Below are 15,809 nucleotides of genomic sequence, written 5' to 3'. Positions count from 1 at the left end.
GACTTCAGCAAATTCTTTCATTTCATTAAAGTAAACATTTGTCAAATCGCTGTATTCTGAATGCCTGTAAAGATAACAAAGTTATCATCAGTCTCAGCTGATTGATGAGTCATAGATGCTAAGTGGGTGTAGCCGCTGTGACATTAACCTTCACCCGTTTGGCCCTGTGTCTTTGTGACTTTGGGACCAAAATGTTCTCACTGGGCACAATCACCAAAAACATCCTAGCCTTCAGATTTACATCTGGGATGTGGTTCTTCTGAATTTTGCAGTCAACATTGTAATTGTGTCTTCTAATTTTTGTTCTCTGCCTAAAGAGGTTCAGAAGTGAGAATGTCTTTACTGAACTCAAAGACAGTGCATCAAAAATGTAGGGTTGACCTTGTTAAGATTTCATGTGTTCTGTCTTATGAGTCATCATGACTTTATGCTGCAAGTAGCCACTGAATAAATTCTAAGCATGACTAAGTGATAGGGTGTCATGGTGGACACGCATTTCTCAGCTCTAGCCTGATGTAAGCCTGAAAGGTCTCTGTGACATTTCGAAATAAAAACTACGTCCATATCACGCAGCAATCTCCGGTCTAAAATTATGAGTCCAATGCGGAAGTGCTAAAAACTGCAGTTCATCAAGGATCCGCTTGAGGCTGGCTCTGGAAGTACCGGAAACCACATACACACCAATTCAAAAAAGCCGATATTTACAACAGAAATAAACATGTTTACAGCCTGCTGCAAAAAATAGCTTTGGTCTGGAGTGTAGTCTGGATAGCTCATTTCTCGATGGGCCCACACTGTTATTTTTTTTCTACTACGGCAATTTCAAAGATATTGAGATTACGAGTCTTCCAATGAGAGGCACAGCTGACTTGACTGACAGGTGGGAACACTGTAGCTGTTGGCTCGGAGGCTCAAAGCCCGCATCTTTACGTCACAATGGCTCAACAGCAGCAATATGGCTGCCGCCGCTGATTGGCCTCAAAACAGCACTTCAGAAACAGATGGGTGACGTCACGGATACCAAGTCCATATTTTATACAGTCTATGGTCCATATACAGCTCCTGACAAAATACAGACCATATTAGAAGCATGTTTTCGCATGTGCTTCTCTTTGAAGTTTGTATTTGACATTAAAAACAAAGCATTGTATCAACTATTTCCCACAACTTTCAAACTTCCCAATAAAATATTCTAGTTTATTTTATTGAGTTTATTTCAGTGTCCATAATAATCAACACTTCAGTAGTATGAGTTTATGTAATATACTGGAATTAGCACAATCATATACTCACATCAGACAGAAACACATTATACAACTACAGGACAGCACACAAAACTCACCCAGTTTATCATAGAAAACAGGCACTCTTGTTAAATTACAAATGATAGATTCACATACTGGTTCAAATGCAAGGTGAGCCCAAAGCCCCAAGGGACGGACATCAGAGGAGGAAACGAATATTATTCACGACTGATTTGCTTTTAAAGGTGAAGTAGTTCTCTCTTTATTCCAGGAGTGTGTGCCTCTAACAGATTTAAGCATTTTATTTGCAGAAAATGAAAACTGGTGGAGATAACAAAGATGCAGTATTTTTTAGATTGCTGATCGTACAGTCTTTCACATAAAGGTGTACGAATATATCATCAAACATTGGCCCCATCGGCAAATAACGTAACAAGACCTGATGTCAGGATCCTACGTGTATCTGCTGTGTCATTAGATCAGTGCTGGTAAGCTCGTACAATGAACTGCTGATTCAGAGATGTTTTTATTGGACAGTAGAAGTCACCTGTTGGACAGACTCTGATTAATCTAGGTGGTCGAATGTGTCTGATAAAGATCAGAGACATGCCGTTTGTGAGACATGTTCACTGACGCTTCAAGAGGAGGGACTACTAGCAATAATGTGGACAGGATGGATTATGAGGAGATGATGAAACAACATCATACTGGAATTGGTTTGCGTGTTATTTTAAACATTAGTGTCTATGTCTGCCCTGGTTTTCACTCTGACTGTTAGCTGTGGGTGACGTCATGCTCCTCTGGACTCAAAGGTTTCAAGCAGCTTGTCGCAGCAGGGTCACACACAGTAATTGTTTACCCCTCCAGCTGAATTGACCTCAGAAATCATATTCCACATTCAATCCCATATTTCTCGCTCATGATGATTGTTTGCGCTTGCATTAAAGTCAGAAACTCTTCAGTCAGCCATTCCATCATGAACATCGTCTGACCTCCCTCTGTGATCTGTGAGGAATCAGTCCGGCCAGTCAGCAGCGCCGGATGAACTGGGTCATCTTTGGATTATGGTTTCATATTCATCAGCAGAGTTGTAGTGAGAATGATTTGATGCTTTACTGCACAGCTATATGAAAGAAAAGACTTCTCTTGACCTCTGCTCCTTCAGGAAAACTGGCGCAGTGACAGCTCGGTGCCGAGTGTCAGATCACTGAACCTCTGTCGTCAAATGTTTGGTAGCAGGTGTGGTGACCGGACCCTTGAAAGTTTGTATGGGGCCCTCTTTAGGAATGAAGTTTGTAGCAGTCAAAGCGTGTAACCTTTAAGTTTAAGTCAGATGTTTTTTGATTCCTTTAATTACAAAGACAAAAGTTTGCTCCTGTTTCCAGCAGCACATGGAGAGACTTTGTCCCGCTCTCTATCCTCGTGGCCTCTCTTGGCTCCTCTGGTCGTCCTCCTCTGTGAGGCTGCCGGCTGTTTGTTTGGATTTCCACTCTCCTCTCCAGCAATAGTTCTTTTTAATCCGTCTCATGTGTGGATGGCACACATGAAGTCATGGCCGCTGATGCAACCTACACTTTTCTTTCCTTTCCTTTTTTTCAGTTTGAGGGATTTGGCTGCAACCTGAGAGCAGACATGTTTTCAAAGTTATATTTTCGGGGACTCTATTTCTACTTTGTATGTGTGGTGGACGGAGCGCTTCCACAGTCTGTGGTTATTTATTGTGGAGGGAGTTTTTAGATGCATGGGTTTGAAGTAGCACATCATTTTCTGCATTTGCAAGCTTCAGTTATTGAGATAATGACTAAATGTGCATTGAAGTGGGATTCCTGGAAGTCCTTTGACTCTAGTCATTTGTAACTTGCAAGATTGCAGATTATAAATGCCACTGAGCGCAGAGAAACAACTGCACATGTGGAGGGAGTAGTAGGAACTGCTCTACTGCAAGTGCACCCCCTGCCCTCTTCACTGCTGTTTTCCTTTTTGTCTCCCTCCCTCTGTCCATCCCTGCTCTTTGTCCTGGGAACGCACCAACCAGAGAGGGGGAAGAGGAGGAGAGAAGGGGGAGGGGTGAACCAGCATGTCAGACACTGGAGAGGAGGGAAAAAGGGAGAGAATAGCATGTGGCGGAGGGGCAGGGAGAGCAGAGCGTGAGGTCGGCAGAAGAGCAGGACTGAAAGAAATCTTTTTTTCTTCTTGGGTCTTCTTGTTTTCATCGTCAACTGCTGCAGATTAAATCAGAGTTGTGAAGAAAGCAAGTCAGCAAAAGATATCCAGGATGGGACATCACAAAGGTAGGATGGGACAGAGGGCAAAATGGAGGAGATGAAAGCTGTCCTGTTCAGGAATCCACCTCCTCCTTTTCCTCCTCCTCCTCTCATCCTCTCTCTCCACCATCTATGCTGCTAACATCTCCTCCTCCTGTCTGTGTATCGCACTCTGAGGAGCTTACACTGTGTGTGAAAGAAAGTACAGAGCTGACATTTACGTCCCACTGAGGGGGAATTGTGTTCCACGCTGGTGAAACAGGACTCTGCGAGACGGGATGTACACTCTCACACTTGCACAGAGAAAGAGAGGCTGAAGACAGGTGCTGGAGTGTTGAGAGGGGGGAGAAAACGGAGCGGCATGAGAAGTAAAGTGTAGGAACTCAAACAAGGAAGGAGTGAAAACCAGCTGTGAGTACTGAGTGTCTGTCTGTCTGTCTTTTTCACTGAGCAGTTTCTTTTTTCTCTTGCTGTTCTGCAGTTATCAGATCAGTGCTTCCCCCTCGTCCTTGTGTGCCTGCAGGACTCGTGTCAGAAACAAGGCTGTAGTAGATTTCAGCTTTTTGTTCCTCTGCAGAAACCTTTGTTGAACGACTTCACCTCCGAGGGTCACCCTCTCTGGGAAATGACCACCATGGTTTGGATTAATCTTGCTTTGGGCGGTTTAATGAGCCTGCTATTGTGATGCAAACAAGAGGAAATCAAAGACCACCCAGTGATGTGTTTTTACCCCCAGTATGACTTTTGAAAACTTTGATTCCCACTGATTTCTCTCCTTGTCTCAGTAATCTCTCTTAGGTGAGTTATCTTGTCTCCCTGCCTGTATTTCTATTGTTACCTTAAAGTAGAATCCAAACTTGTCCCCGGTCTGTCCAGAGGAGCTCCTTCTGAAATATTTAGTATCTTTCTTATAAAACAAACCTGCTCTTGTTTTGTGATCTGGTGCTGCCATTTACGATCCAGTGTGCTCAGGACTGGTGTGATTGCAGCCCCCCTTTCCCGGGGCTACAGGGACAATGTGTGCTCGTGCAGCGCAGGTTGGACTCAAATCAAATTAAAATGTGTTGTGTGCAGTGCAGAAAACAGGCCTGGAGCAGCAGACAGTCTTTGTAGTAGGACAGTTAGTTTGGGTGCTCGGGATCTGGACCGTCTTGTCTTAAAGTTGTACTGTGATAAACAGCTTGCTTAAAGCGGAAGCATCTGCTGTAGTGTATTATACTCCTCTTAAAATAGTCTCGCTCTAAGTACAGACTTATGAGTGCTTTCATACATGTGGGCTCTGTTATATGCAGCAGGGAGTGAGTTACAGTGCATTTCCTCACGAGCCTCCATATCCAATATATCTTCATAGTTGAAAAGCTTAGTCAGCAGATGTAGAGCAGGCAGTGAAAGATGTGAGGCGTGTTGTTACATATAACTTTCATATTCTCACAGAGTGCCTTTATTTAAAACACCTGAGGAAAAGTGGAGCTGTGGGAATCTGCTCTCCGTTCATCTTGTGGGATTTAAATGATACACTATTAACGGTTTAAAGCCTTGCCGTGGAGATTATATTGAGTCCTGTTTCTTGGATTGCTGGAGGGACAGACTTTATGTTAACTAAATAAGAGTTGTCACAGAAATATAAATCTGGAGGTTCATGAAGTAAGCAGCACTCTCAACACGCTGCTTTTCTCAGACACTGAGATCTCTCTGCTGCTGCCAGCTGAACCGACCTCTGCTTGAAACATTAACACAACCTTTTTAACAACCCAGGTTTTGTCTACTTATGTTTCTGTCATATATTGAAACTGTGAAGATGCTGTGGCTAACTCACTGAAATGCTTCAACAGTGTCCAGACGTACGTTTATATGATAAAAAAATCTTGATGCCTATGGAGTGTCTTGTCAGCAAAAATGAGTCCAGAACACTGCAGCATGCCTACACCAAGATCTAGATGATATGCAGTCTAACATTACATGCACGCCTAACATCTTAGATGCACGCAGGGAAATGTTAAGACTTTCAAAGATTCACACGTGTCTGCTGCTTCTGTTCAACAACATGTGCAAAAGTTGTCTAGCACACACATTTTTAAGGATGTTTGATTATTCAAACCACTGAATGCAGCAGTTACTGCAAAGTCCAGAATATAAGTTGCACCAGAAATTCATTTTTTTTAGGGGCTCCCTGCATCATGATTTCAATTACACTCAGTGAAGACCACACATACCTCTTTTCGACCAACACGAACCGGGTTAATTTCCGGGCTGGTACTCGCGCTCGTTTGGAGCTGGTTGAACTCGTGAACCAACACGGCACCCGCTCGAAGAAGAGGCATGTCATGACGTCAGATTTACGTAACTGCTTTTCCCAGCAGCGCTAGCACAAACTGTCCCTCACAGCAACAACAACGATAGCGGACAACAGCAGCTTGTCTCCTCGGCCGACCACTGCTTTGCCTTGGAATCCCTCAGTCTTCTTTATTTATTCGCTGCAGGACAATGGCAGAAACACGTTTGGTTTGTGTTTCGATCACGGCAACCCCGCCCCTCGCCCCTGACGTAAGCGGTTCATGGTTCTAGACCAGCAAAGAGTTGAATCCGCTCCAGAACTGGTTTTCCCGACCGGGAGCCCGTTCAATCCCGTTTGAAACACGAAAAAAACGGTTCCCAATTGAGAGCCGGCTCCGAACCAGCCCTGAAACTGCCTCAGTCGAAAAGGGGTAAATGTGCAGTTTCTGTGCAGCTGTGTAGTTCTTTCTTGAACCAACTGTTTTCACCCTCCTGCTAGCTATACCGGTATTTTAGTTGAGTTCAGCCTAAGGTATATCTGAGGTATGAACCAAACAGCTGGTCTTATGGAATGAAGCCAATGGAAGTGCTAGGTATACTGGTTATACTTGTTAGTATGGTATACACTGCTCACTTTGTAGATGAAAAGGAAAAGAATAAAAGTGTGTCTTCTACACTCACTGTACTTTGTGGATACTTTCACTGTACTGGGTGGATGTAGCACATTTGGAGGGCCTGCAAGCTGAGCTGACGCTAATGCTACCACAGTGTGTTGGTACTTGCCTTGTTTTAAGGTCAGTGTTGGTATTTTATTGCCTTTGAAAGGGAGCTGAGTCGTTCTAAAAGGTCTCCTTTTGAAAACAAACAGACCATGTCCATGAAATCAGAGACTCTAGATAAAGCTGTTTCAGGCTGGAGATGGAAGGTTCTCTTACGCTCTTTGGTTTCTATACTGTTAGCTTTGTGTTCCTCAGGATGATTTTCATGTCAAAGAAAGATGTTATAGTCTTTGGGAAATATTTGATTCACCTACTCCGACATAGAATGATATTTTAGTTTGACTTCACAGAGTTTGCACCTGACCTCAGCTCTGTGTATTTTTCGAACTCTCCAGCACCAGTTTTTTTTACACACCTGTCACTGTCTTTTGCTTCTCTTGAATTTTAATGGCAGTTGGACACACTTTTCAGATGTGCTACATTTACTGTGTGGCATTTGCACCCAATTACAACCAGGCCTCAGTATAAATAATGGAGGAATATATTCTTAAGATTTGAGAAGAGTCACCTAGTTCTTCAAATTTTCTAAATCAACCACTATTTGAATGTTGAATCATGACCCGTCACAGTGTTTACTTGTGGTACTTCTGGATCTCTGTGAAGTATGAGCTGAAAAAAGAAAAGTTCTGTGCCTGAGTGGATTTGTCTGTTTGTATCTATCAGTTTTTAAACATCAAAGCAGAATACATTAAATTAGTATTTGTAAAAAGAATCGTTGAATGATCAAATTCAGGTGTGATGATGACATTATAGAGCTCTTTGGTACCTGACTCCACCATCATTCAAGGTTCTTCCTCTTCTGTTTACCAGTGTTGGAGGTCCTGAGTAGGTTTAGATCAGGCCAGATGTTCTCTCTGAGTTGTCTGATGTTATGATTTGTTGATTTAAACACTTCACATCCCTGTTAGCTCGTCAGATCAAGTGTTTCAGGATAATCAGAGAAAGACAGTAAGGTAAGAGAAGAATAAAGCTTTAAGGGTTGACTTACAGCAGTCACTGATGATATATATAAAAAGTACATCAAAGAATATAAACAGTGATACGTTTAACAACACAGCTACACTGTGTCTGTCATTTATCACAGAACAAATCTACAGAGAGCAGAGAGAGGAAGTCTGCAGCTACATTAGATGTTGTAAAAAATGGACTGAATAACCTCTCGTCTTCAGTTTTTATTGTTCATAAATAATTGAACAGAATACTTGTTGACATTGAATCACTCAGACAGAGAGCTGGATACTTGAAGGATGATCAGATCATGTCTGACCTCATGTGTTAGTGTCCCTTCCAGTGAGGTAATGCCTCTGTCCTGACTGAAGTAAACTCAAGTCACAGTGTGAAGGATGCTCAGAGTCCAGCTCGATGATGTCATCTGTCCTCGTCTTTCGTGCTGTGATTGACGTGAAGATCATTTAAACTCACAGCAGAGACTTCTAATATTTCTCAGCTTGCTTTTGTTTTGCAGGTTGATCAAATCAGACCAAATGATCACAGCAGATGTAAGAACTGACTCACACAAGGCATTTTTTAGCTTTCGTATGGAGAACATTTCAGGACAGCCCACTCCTGAAATTTTGCAAAGTTGGTCTTAGGAATTGGAAAGAATTGGGGCGCTGATGGCATGGAGGTCTTAGCGTGTGCCCCATGTACAGAGGCAATACCCCTTGACACAGAGGTCGCAGGTTCAATTCCAGCCTCAATCGTTTACTTCATGTCCTCCCCCACTCTCTACTCTCCACATTTCCTGTCTCTCTTCAGCTGTCCTGTCCATTAAAGGCAAAAATCCCCCCAAAAAGAGGAATGGGAAAGAACATGAGTATGAAACAGCTTCTTATTGTGCACAAAGATCATACAGGTTGCCCACTGGTTGCATGATATAGAGTCATCACCTCTGCCCAATCACTGGCAGCTCTTACCTGCTGTGTTCTCACATCTCACATTGTGTAAATAAAACAGGGGACTGACAGGAAAGAAGTGTGGATTGAGGGTGAAAAATGCAGTTGTTTGCGTTCACACATACAGCTCATCCAAAAACACTGGAGGACATTTGCAAGAGTTCAGTTCATGCATGGGAATACAACCTCTGACTACACCAAAGTCAGCGGTACTCAAAACTTAGCAGCTATCTGATGATGTCATTATTTCATATTAAGTGTTTGTTTGAGCACATTAATGTGTCTATTTATGGATTGTGTATCGTAAATAAGAACGTTTTGATACTGTATGCAAACCTGTCTTGTTAACTAGTGATTAATAGCTCTTAATGTGGTTGTATCCTGTCATACAGAAACAATGAAGGCTTACAATTCAGCAGACCAGCTCAGACTACAGGGAGTGTCCAAAGTTTTGAGGGTACAGTATAGGTCGGTGGGAGCATCTTCTTGGGACTTCGAATATCTGCACCAATTTTCTTCACATCTAGTCTAGTATTTGTTGAGACAGTTGAGTGTGAGATGGGTCAAACTACAAAGTACAAATATCACTCTTAGCTTGGATTAAATTCACTTCCCCAAGAGACTCAGAAATGTATTTAAGTTGTGGTTGAACTTGAAGCTCTGGTATTAAACCCTTTTACTGCTCCAAACTTGTAAACCATACTCGTGAGAGCTTTCAATAAGCACCTCCTTCCTGCTGAGCATTAACATACTTCTGTCTTATTTCTTTCATGTAGTCTCAAGTGACGTTTTTAACTTGAATGTAACATTAAACTTCAATCATCTGTGAGTCGGGCTGAACAACGAATGACAGTTTCATTGTTATTACATGAAGAGTACTCACATGAAACACTATAAGTCTGGATTTATTGCATAAATACATTAAAATACCTATTACTGATTTTACAATAATTCATATTGGTGCATTGGCCAGTTTGAAGCAGTTTCATGAAGCCATCTTCAGATGAATTGAAGCTAGTTTAGTGGTGAAAAAAGAAGTCTGCTCTTTGAAAGTAAAGGTTTCCTCAGGAGAAGTCTAGAAGTTTTAAAGTGTGGAGTACAGCAGAGTTAAAGCAAACATGCACACTTTTATGTTTCATATTCTTATTGCAATACTGAACAGTCTAATCCCACAATGCAGATTATTAGTTGTATTGTGCAGGCACACTACTGAGAAGACTTTGCAACAAGTGGAAAGTGTTGGAGACAAACTTTGATGTGAACTGCTTTATTCAAAGAAGTTGGATTTTAAAATGTTCAAACCTTGGCTCCTGTAAAAGAAACCTCATGAAGGTTATATCCTTTGTATATACTGTATTGTGAAGATTGAAGCCAGCTGTGTGTTTGCTGATGCTTGGATTGGTCGACTTTAACAAAAAACACACAGTATCAATATCCAGGCTCCAGTTTGACAGCAGTGAGTGTATCAGATGCAGCTGATGAGGAATAATACACCACAGAAACTTCACCCCAGTAATAGACCTCTCAAACCTTGCTCTGTGATGCTGCTCTCAGTACTTGTTTCTACAAAGCTTTACATTTTCTGCAGCCGTCCCTACAAACAGTAACGTTCTGTCTGTTTTCCCACATGATGTCTTTGTTTGTTTCTACAGCAGTAGTCACAGCTGGTCACTGGGCAGCTGTTCTTTCCCCTAAAGTCTAGGTCCAAACCTCAGACCCTTGTAATTAAAGGAAAGAAAGCTGTGTTGAACTCTGCTTTGACGTCTGTCTCTATAAACTCTTCTAAACTCTGGTTTTATTGCTCTGGAGGCTCTTCTGTTGAGTGAACAGCTCTTCACTCGTGCATGGAGTACAAACATCTCTGCGTTGTTGTTGCTTCACTGAACAACAGAGAGGTAATTAGGTCATTTGCTGTGGTACTACTTTGTGTCTCTGAAAAGCAACACAGACACCGAATAGGAAGCTGTTGTTCAGTGAAAGAACTGTTTACCATCAGGCCTCCATTAACACTGTGTTCAAATGAATCCTTCTCTAATGGGAACAAAAACACTTCCATGTGTCGCCCCCCCCCCCCCCCCTCACTGGCACCATGACATCGATCAGACAATGTCTGTTCAGTGGACCTCTGGAGCAGTTAAATACCATCAGTCTCCATTTGTAAGCTCTGTGCTGTGAAAGCAGACCTCAACAAACAGAGTTCATCTACAAACTGAAGCAGAAAGAAGAGAAAGAGAAGATATCAAAGCATTAATAAGAAAAAGATGAGTGTGATGAACCGAACACGCTCAGCCCTGCAGCTCTGAGAAACACAGAGAGAGAGCGAGACAGAGCAGGTACTTGAGTTTCTGTGGCTTTGAACAATATCACCATTGTTTCTGATGGAGAGTCCCACTACAGTGAAACTAATTGTTTGTGTGTGAAGACGGCAGAACAGAGATATGTGTTATTGAATAGTTCTCCAGGTGAAATGTGTCCTGTGTGGTTTAATGTGGATTAGTGTTTCAGAAAAGGAACAGAAGGAAAGCATTGCTTGGTTTGGTGCTTTAATGACCTTATAGAATAGAATTCCTTTATTGTCATTGCAACAAATTGAAAGGTGCAGTCCTCATTAGGTGCCATTTAAAAGAGACAAAAACAACTATCAAGGTATAAAAAGTAAGAAATACAGGAATAAAAACACTGTCATACACACACAACGTACAAATCAAATCACAGTCGTATTATTCCACTGCCCTTATGTCACAGAGATGTAGATGTTTTATTTCAAATGACTTACATGGTAGTGATGTTAATGAACGAGTCAGAAATGATTCAGATGAACAGGCTTTTACTTATTCTAGAATGAAAAAGTGATATTCATCTTAAAAACACTGATAAGCTAAGCCTGCACGGTGGGAGGAAAATATGCAGTAACTCAGTTGTCCGGTTACAATAGTGCAGAGGTGCATTACCTCCACCCTCGACTGGTGCATCTCTAAAACAAAATATTGTGAAAAAGATGACCCCAAATGACATAGACATAATTATCAAAATGAGGATAGAGAAATGTTGGAAACATTTGAGTTTATGTGTAATTAATGTAGAATAGTATATTACATTTTTTAAACAACTGATGGAAAATGTTGAACTTTTTAACATTCTAGTTTTTAGATGCACCAATATGGGAGTGTCTGTAAACTATCCTGCCTCTTAAAGCATCAGAGGAAATACCTGTCCTTCTGATGAGGTGGCAAAGACTTCTTTTACTTTGCAAGAGGCAGTGGGTGTAGAGTTGTCAGCTACCCTCATGTAGCAGCAGATAGACGTAGATACTGAGTCAGAGTTTATTAATATTAATATTGTCTCTAGTATGCACGTAAACACACTGAATCCATCTATTGTAAATTAGGTATTTTGGCAAATCATAACATATATCACAAAAATAAAAGCTATGTCGCAGTATCAGTTTTTTTAAATATGGTGCAGCCGTAATGTTTAGGATTTAGACAGACTTGCTGCTCAACATAAATTCCCTCCATCATGTAGTGGACACATACAACACCTGAGACACCTGACCAAACTCATCATTTCAAAGCAGGAGACACTCAAAACAAATACGAATGCTATAAAGTAAAAAAAATAATCCTCAGATAAAAGTCTGACTGTTTTGAGATCTGATTTTCTGAATAGTTTACAGGACGCCTTTTCGATCCCTTCGTCTCAGTAGCCCCCTCTTCTCTTGGTGCCGACCCCCTCAGTCTTCACGCTCTGAGATTAACCTGTCTGTGTTTCATTATTCTAATGTGGACCAAACTTTTTATGTGTTGGTCATTTTATTTTTAAACTTATTAATTACCTAAAACAAGTCATCTGACACTTTCCAGCTTTTGGAAGTAACAGAGTGGATCATGTATCTATCGAATGCATATCAAAGGATCATAACACAGGTACCAGGTGACTTGTCTCTGACCTGCATGGTCAGCACTTCTGTCTGTCTCAAACCTAAACTAAACACAGAAGGAGAAGCTAGTTCAGGCAAGGTAATGTAAGGCGTATCCTGCGTCTCTTGACAGTGTCCCAGTGTTTGTACAAATCCTAACACACTCCTCATCCAGCCTCAGCTTCAGATCGCTCTGAGATCTGTCTCTGAAAACACAGCAGACAGTGATGATGTAGAAAAGAAGCCTTTAGAGGATTATCCTGTCAGCAGATGTCCACATGGTTCTGTTCTCTACTAAGCAGATGTCTCTGTGATGCTCATCTATATTTCATCAACATGTGGGCGCTCAGCTCTGTTCCACTTAGAGCTCAGTAGTAGGTTCATCTTTTACACTTATTTTCACAAACTTCCAAACACTCCTCTGTGCTCAACAGTGCCCCCTTTCATCCTCACATTGTTTTTAAGAGCTTGAAAGTGATGTAGAAAGGAAGCTTTAGCACTTTAAGATCTCATATTTTAGAAACCTGAAGAAGAAGAAATTACTGTGATGTGAAACCAAATATTGCTAATAATGTCCTGAATGTTGTCTTTAAATTTCCTCATCAAGTGAGGAGACTTTTCCTGCAGTGTTTGGCAAAAGCTTTTATTTAACATCTTTTGCCAGCACTTCATTAAAGCTGCTGCACGTTTGGGAAAAGCCTGTTGAAGAGCCAAATCTGGAGGAACACCTCTTTAGTATATCTGATCATGGCACCAGTGTAATGACACAGATTTAATGATAAACTTTCAGACCTTTGTGTCAGGTAAGGTGTATGTAATGTAGACTTATAATGTGTAGGTGCCACTTTTGCAAAACAGCACTGACCCCTCAAGGCACACACTCCATTAGACCCCTGAAGGCGTGCTGTGGTATCTGGCACAAAGATGTTTGTAGCAGATCCTTTTAAGTCCTGGAAGTTGTCTTTATTGATATAGCGCCAAATCACAACAAATGTGATCTCAAGACGTTTTTACAAACATAGCAGGTCTAGACTGTACTGTATTTCATATCATTAACAAAGACCCAACATCAAGACAGAATAAGATCCAGCCCCCTCTTACAGAAAAGACTCAGTCTGATCTCATCTTAATCCACCATGAGCAGAGCACTTTGCAGCATTTAGCAAGTTACAGTGGTGAGGACAAACTTCCTTTAACAGGCAGAAACCTTAAGCAGAACCAGACTCATGTTAGACACACATCTGCCTCAACCGATTTGGAGAATCTAGTGGCAGAGTCATTATCTTGAACTTGTCTTCATGTTCCTCAAACCATTCCTGAAACGCTCTTGCTATCAGTTTTTGCAGTGTGACGGGGGTGTATTACTGTAATACCCTGATGATTGAAGCCACTGCAAATGTAATACTTGGTCTGCAACACAAGATTTTCACCAAAGCACCACATATTTCCCTCGTGTGTCCCCACACCAAGTATGCAACTCCTCTTACCTTCACCATGATGTCAAAGAAAAAGTGCCTATTGATGCTCACATGCCCACTATTAAGAGACGATCAATGACATCCACTTATCCTTAAGATGTATACAGACATGCTTTCTGCAAGCTAAACGATGACAAGGACTTCTCAGAAAGAAACAAAAGTGCTCGAGTACAGAGCCTGGGTTCATTGTTTGTCTGTGGGAATAATACACTCGCATCTAAGGAGCGTGTTTGAAAAGATGTGGACACTTTTCATGATTTTCTAGTACTGAAAAAAGTACTGATCCAAAGAGTTTAGGAATTGTTTTTTGGGTGTGAATGAACTACTGCTAATTTTTGTTGTACCTTTCTTCTCTTCTTCATCATATACCTTTCTATCTTTGGTTCCTCCTGTATCTATGTGTCTTTTGTTATTTGTGGAGAGATGTGAGGGCGGTGTAGCTTGAGAAAGTTTACATGCCCCAAACAATGAAGAAAATGATGGCAGTAGCTCAGTCTGTAGGGATTTGGCTTAAGAACTAGAGGGTTACTGGAACCAGCCCCCTTTTGGACCAAAATATTGTGGTTGGACTGGTTGCAGGTGAGATGCAGGTTCACCTCCTGGGCACTGCTAAGGTGTTCTTGCTCAGGGTTGCTAATACATGTGCAGCCCATTCACTCTAACATCTCTGCATCAGTGTGTGTTTCAAGGATCCTGTTTGTGCATGTGAGAGTATATTCAGTCTTATCGGTGTGTAGCATGATCAATGACAGGGTGAAAAGAATTTGAGAGGGGATTAAAAAAGCATATCTCCTTCTTCTACTTCTTCTACTTCTTCTTCTTCTTAATCAAACAATGCATGATTTGAAGCTTTAGGAGCATGTAGAGGGTTTATGAAGTTTCGATTTCTTGAGCACTTTAATTAAAAGTCTCTCTTTCTCTTTTTGTCTCCTTCAGCTCACCCTTGGGGATGAACAGTGTGAAGTGACGCGGAACGGCTATGAGTCAAAGGAGCTGGTGTACCTGGTTCACATTTACTGCCAGGTGAGAGCCCATCTTCTAGGTCTGATGGTACAGGAACACAGAAATATAAATCCATACCAAACCTCCCACAGCATGCATACACTTACACAAAATGTACTCTCAACAACTCCCACTTGGACTCTTCTTTATCTGCAAACACATGCTCGTTTGTGAAAGTGTATTCATCTGCAAGGTGATGGTTCAGAACAACCTTTTCAGATGTAAGCTCAGTCGTCCCTGTGAGCAGAGAGCTGGCTCACATCCAGACATTTCTGAAACACCTCACTTATTGTTTAGAAAATTCAAGTTCTGCAGGAATCTGAAGCCGCGGTAAGAAATATGTGGAAGAAGGCCAAGATGAGCGAGCGATTGGGAAGAATATCTGATTGGAAGGACTTCTGAGTACGAATCCTTCAAACTCTCAAACTATTTTCATGCTAAAACATTTTAAATAGTGAGGACGTTAAAAATGTTTCCAATGCTTTACCGGCATCGTGATCAAGTAATGAAAAAATACATGTCAATCATCGGGGTATGCATTGCATAATAGTTAGAAATATGCACTCTTCATTTCTGCGTGGTTATTTATTATCTAAGTTATTATTATCAGACTTTATTTTGGAGGTCATACAATGATTCAATCAATACTGCTGCTGTTAACCGTTCCCCCTTCAGCCCTCTTGTCTCTCGCACTCCTCAACCTCTAGTCGTTTTTAATAATTCAAACCCAATACGTTACATGACAGCATTGACAGCACTTCTTAAATGCTTCAAAACAACATGAAAAGGTCTATGTTACACAGGAGGAGTGAAAAGCAACGTTGAGCTGTGTCCTTTGCTTCCATTGTGCTAACAAAGACACTGTGGACAGCTGTAAATGAACAGTGATGATATCATGTATTAATTTAAATCAACATGTTGTCTCCATCAGAAGAACAGCTTACATGTTCTCAT

The 15,809-nt window shown here is 41.4% G+C and overlaps 1 protein-coding gene across 2 annotated transcripts in view; it reads left to right on the top strand.

Annotated features, from left to right (window-relative positions):
• arhgap32b (Rho GTPase activating protein 32b) overlaps positions 1–15,809 on the top strand; it is a 181,558-nt gene that overhangs the window by 112,663 nt on the left and 53,086 nt on the right. For both annotated transcript variants that reach the window (XM_034683589.1, XM_034683588.1), the window contains exon 6: positions 14,790–14,876. In XM_034683589.1, the coding sequence (XP_034539480.1) occupies positions 14,790–14,876 (87 nt within the window). The remainder of the gene's footprint in view (positions 1–14,789; positions 14,877–15,809) is intronic.

The sequence above is a fragment of the Notolabrus celidotus genome, chromosome 5 (assembly GCF_009762535.1).
Source record: "Notolabrus celidotus isolate fNotCel1 chromosome 5, fNotCel1.pri, whole genome shotgun sequence".
Classification (NCBI taxonomy): domain Eukaryota; kingdom Metazoa; phylum Chordata; class Actinopteri; order Labriformes; family Labridae; genus Notolabrus; species Notolabrus celidotus.
Note: the sequence above shows the minus strand (reverse complement) of the source record. Positions and strands in the feature narration are given on the sequence as shown.